We start from the raw sequence: 4,129 nt of genomic DNA on the forward strand, positions 1-4,129 counted from the left end.
CTTTTCCACTTGACTGCTTCTTTTTTCCACTAAAAACAAGCAAATACAATCAGGTCATACATTAGTCTAAGCTTTACATGCGTGTCATGTGTAGATAAGTCCAAACGTTTTAAATCATTTTGCATGTACATATACTTCTGCAGAATAAAACAACTGTTTGCCTGAGCAATACATTTCATGAAAACACAAACAAAACTGTTGTTGATTCCTTATACCTACTATAGACAGGATTTAGACATTTGTATTTTGAAAACATTGTTTTTTTCATTTTTTAAACAAAAGTTCAGCTCTGACAGTTTCTGACATTTTTGAAGGGTTTACTGATGTATAATGACTGATAATATGCTAACATATTTTTACAAATGTGTTTGGAACAAATACCCGCTATAATACATGACAGGATCAAGATATCGTGAGAAGAATACAAAAAAAAAAAAGCTGCAGCACTTTTGCTGTTTGATTTCTGTGCTTCACAGTATTTGTAATTGTTCGACCAAAGAGTTTCATCAAGAAGGAAAGGTGTAGAAGACTGTGGGAGAGCAGACATGTGGTTCATTTGAAGACTTAGAAAAAGACAGCAAGCAAAGCTGGAGGCAGCAGAGATGAAGATGTTAAACGTTCTCTTTGGGAGTGATGAGGATGGATAGGATCATGCATGAATCCATCAGAGGAACAGCTCATGGTAGATGTTTTGGAGGTGAATACAGCGAAACCGACTGAGATGGTTTGGACACATTGAAAGAAGGGACAATGATGATGTGGGTAAAATGACACTAAGGTTAGATCTGTTAGGGGAAAAGATAAGAAGGTGACCAAAGAGGAGCTTCATGGATGCAGTGAAGGAAGACATAAAGAGGAGGCTGTTGCTACCCTTAATAGTTATAGAAGAAAAGGACAGTACTGGTGAAAACTAGTACTTTACAATGACTACGTACTTACACTTGGTACTCCTCAATTTGTGGGACAGCTGTGGCGTGTCTGTTACATGCAAACAAACCCTGAAAACGTTGGGAAACTTGAATTGCAAGTTGTCGGATTGGAGCTGCAATATGTTCCGTCATCTGAAGATAAACCAGAGGATTGAGGGCGCTGTTCAGACACACGAGCCCCCGGCTGATCTGATGACCAGTGAATACATGTTTATCCCACCAAACACAGATTTTCTGTTTGCTTAGAGCTCTAGAATAGAGACTTAAGTTCCAAAAGATGTGATAGGGGATATAACAGACGGAGAAAAGAAGACTGGAAATGAACAACAACTTCAACCACCTTTGTCTCTGCGTCTTCTCGATCGTATTCCTGCGACAAAGAACAACAGTCACATGTCCGTAGCAGCCCAGGGTGATGAGTAACGGGATACAAAATCCAGTGGTTGTCCATACAAGGCTGTATTTTAGGTAATCATGAGTCTTTTCAAAGGTTGTGGAGTGAAAACACTTTGGTTTACCATTCATCGTTTTTGGAAAAAAGATGTCTGGCATACTTTGAACACTCACCAAAACCCAAACGAGGACTGAGATCACCACTGAACGAGTCACAGTTAGTCTTCCCATCATTCTCAGAGGATGGACGATGGCCAGATACTTGTACACACTAATACAGGTGAGGAAGCCGATGCTGCAGTACAAGTTCAAGTTGAAGCAGAATCTTGTCATCTTGCAGAAAACGTCTCCAAAAATCCATTTCTTTCCGCTGAAGTAGTACACCATCAAAAAGGGAAGAGTGAACAGGTACAAGACGTTGGCAAGTCCGAGGTTGAGAACAAAAACATTTATGTTTTCTCCTCTTTTCCATTTCTGCCGCAGCAGCTTCAGCCCCAAAGCATTACCCACAAGACCAATGATGAACGTGATGGTGTAAAGAGCAGGCAGCAGCTTATTTTCTATGTTACCATATCTGCCAAGACAGCTGGATGAGTTCATCTTTCCTGCTGGCGGGGTGTCACTGCAGTGGCTGCTGAGATAAAAAGTGAAAAGTAAAATTAAAAAATAAAAGCATTTCAATTTCTTTTCAAGAACTGCCCTGCCTCCATTAATGATGTCATCAGCGAACTTACATTATTTTATAAAGACCAGATATATTTAGCATAGCAGTAGAGGCTGTTTTAAATACTACTTAAAAAATTAAAATACTACTTAAAATTAAATACTACTTATGAACACAATTATACCATTTACATCCAAAACAAAGTTACAAACTCAAATTGATTAGAGACGTGCATTCACGGGCGAACTGAACGGATCGTTATCATGAACAAATGGACTTGCACTCTCCTGGGAACCGTTCTTTATTTCCTTTTTCACACGTTCACATAAATTATCAAGCAAGCTCATCCTTCTTATTTTAGAAACAAATATCGCAAAAAAGGAGAAAAGGCAGAAAAACAACACGTGCAGGATGGGGATAGTGAAGAAGGAGATAGTGGGGTGTGCTTTGGGTGTCAATCCAATAATGGTTAATATAGCCATTATCAATACTCAGGCAAGCAAGGCGGCCGCCTAGGGCGCCATCTGCTGGAGGGGTGATAAATTGCAACGGTTTTTTTTTAACAGTTTGACACACAACTCATTTTGTGTTGAACGTTAAAAAGTGTAATAAGTAAAACCATAAGTAAAATTACTCAAAAATCACGTTTTGCCTAGGGTGCCATGCATTTGCTGTGAATGTTTTTTTGTAAGTTTACCTTTTTTAATTACTTGATAAACGTATTGATTTAGAATTAGGCCCATATTTTCAATTGAATGGAAACTAGTCTGTTGAAATTTATTGAAATTAAATAAATAGTGAAGAAATGAATGTGAAACGGTCTACAAACCAAAAGAAGCAAGTAACTATGATACAAAAATAAATCAAAATGTTTAACAATAAAAAAAAGGATAGAAATATAAATAGTTTGTACCTTCTCAGCCTTTAAATAGATCTTTAAAAACAGGTCAAACTAACTTCTCAAAATAAAATGCTATCTGGATGGATGCACTGTGAGATCTGCTGCTGAGATGTTACAGTGCATCCAGACGCAGACGCAGTTGTGTCGTTTTGCTGATACAGAAAAGTTTCAAACAAGAGTTGAAATATCAATATCGATCTGATACCAACTTGAGATCTATACTGCCGATATTTTGGATCGATCCGCCCAGCAGTAGTGATGAGCAGTTCTGTGGGCGGAAATGCCTCGTTGAGATCAGAGAAGAATGGCTCAGTCGCTACAATATACATAGAACTGGACAATAGAAGACTGAAAAATCTTTGCCTGGTCTGATGAGTCTCGTATTCCATTTGGGCGGTTCAAAACCTAGAAGGAGCCGCATAGTCTTACTTTAGCCTTTAAGTAATTTGGATTTGCAGTCATGACCTTCTTTTTACACAAATAATAATTATGAATTGTCTATTTTTTTGGCACTAACTTAAAGAAAAAATACAAAAAGAACCTAACATCTCTCAAATTTGTTTTTTTATTTATTTATTTTTACTTTTTTACGTTTGACAGAAGCAAATAACTTATTTTCAAAATAAAAGTCGCTCTGTGCCAAACAGGATTATCTCAGTGCAGCTCTGGACAGCTAGTAACCGACGGTGTGCAGCATATGATAATATGTGCTTTTAACTCATAAAAGATCGAACTATTTAACAAAGTTTTGCTTCGCATATAAAATCTGTTCATTCTGTTGAGCAAACAAGACGTCTTCAGGTCAACAGGGATGTAAAAAGCTACATAATTTATCATATAGGTGTACCGCAGCCATTAATTTATAAATTTAACTAATCTAAATCAAATAAATGCTAAATAAATAATCCTTACTTTTATTCTTCTTTTATTTATTTATTTTTGTTCTTTTTCCCTCTTTGTCCTCAGCAGTCTTGAACTGCTGGGTTTTGTTATTTTAGTTTGAGGTTAGACCTTAGTTGGACTTTTAGTTTGCCAAGGAGCCACCATGGAGAAATAAAAGAGACACTTGTGGATCTGGAGCCGCAGATTGCAGACTCCTGACCTAGAAGTAAGATAAATCAGGTCTTTACATCCCCGCTGACGTCACACGGCCTTGTTTTCTCAACACTTTCCTCAGAATGCATAGACTTCAAGCAAAAGTCACCAAAGACATTGGTGTAAGGGCTGGGGTTGCTCTTTTAC

At 37.6% G+C, this 4,129-nt stretch overlaps 1 protein-coding gene across 2 annotated transcripts in view; it reads right to left on the minus strand.

Annotated features, from left to right (window-relative positions):
• Positions 1–14: 14 nt before the first annotated feature.
• The window catches only part of LOC112159541 (P2Y purinoceptor 1-like), a 6,613-nt gene continuing 2,498 nt past the window's right edge, over positions 15–4,129 (minus strand). The window contains exon 2 of one of the 2 annotated variants that reach the window (XM_036212891.1): positions 15–1,953. In XM_036212891.1, the coding sequence (XP_036068784.1) occupies positions 936–1,922 (987 nt within the window). In that variant the 5' untranslated portion in view covers positions 1,923–1,953 and the 3' untranslated portion in view covers positions 15–935. Of the gene's footprint in view, positions 1,957–4,129 lie in introns of both variants that reach the window. The other variant, XM_036212890.1, reaches the window with a different exon arrangement.

Source organism: Oryzias melastigma, linkage group LG7 (genome assembly GCF_002922805.2).
Source record: "Oryzias melastigma strain HK-1 linkage group LG7, ASM292280v2, whole genome shotgun sequence".
Classification (NCBI taxonomy): domain Eukaryota; kingdom Metazoa; phylum Chordata; class Actinopteri; order Beloniformes; family Adrianichthyidae; genus Oryzias; species Oryzias melastigma.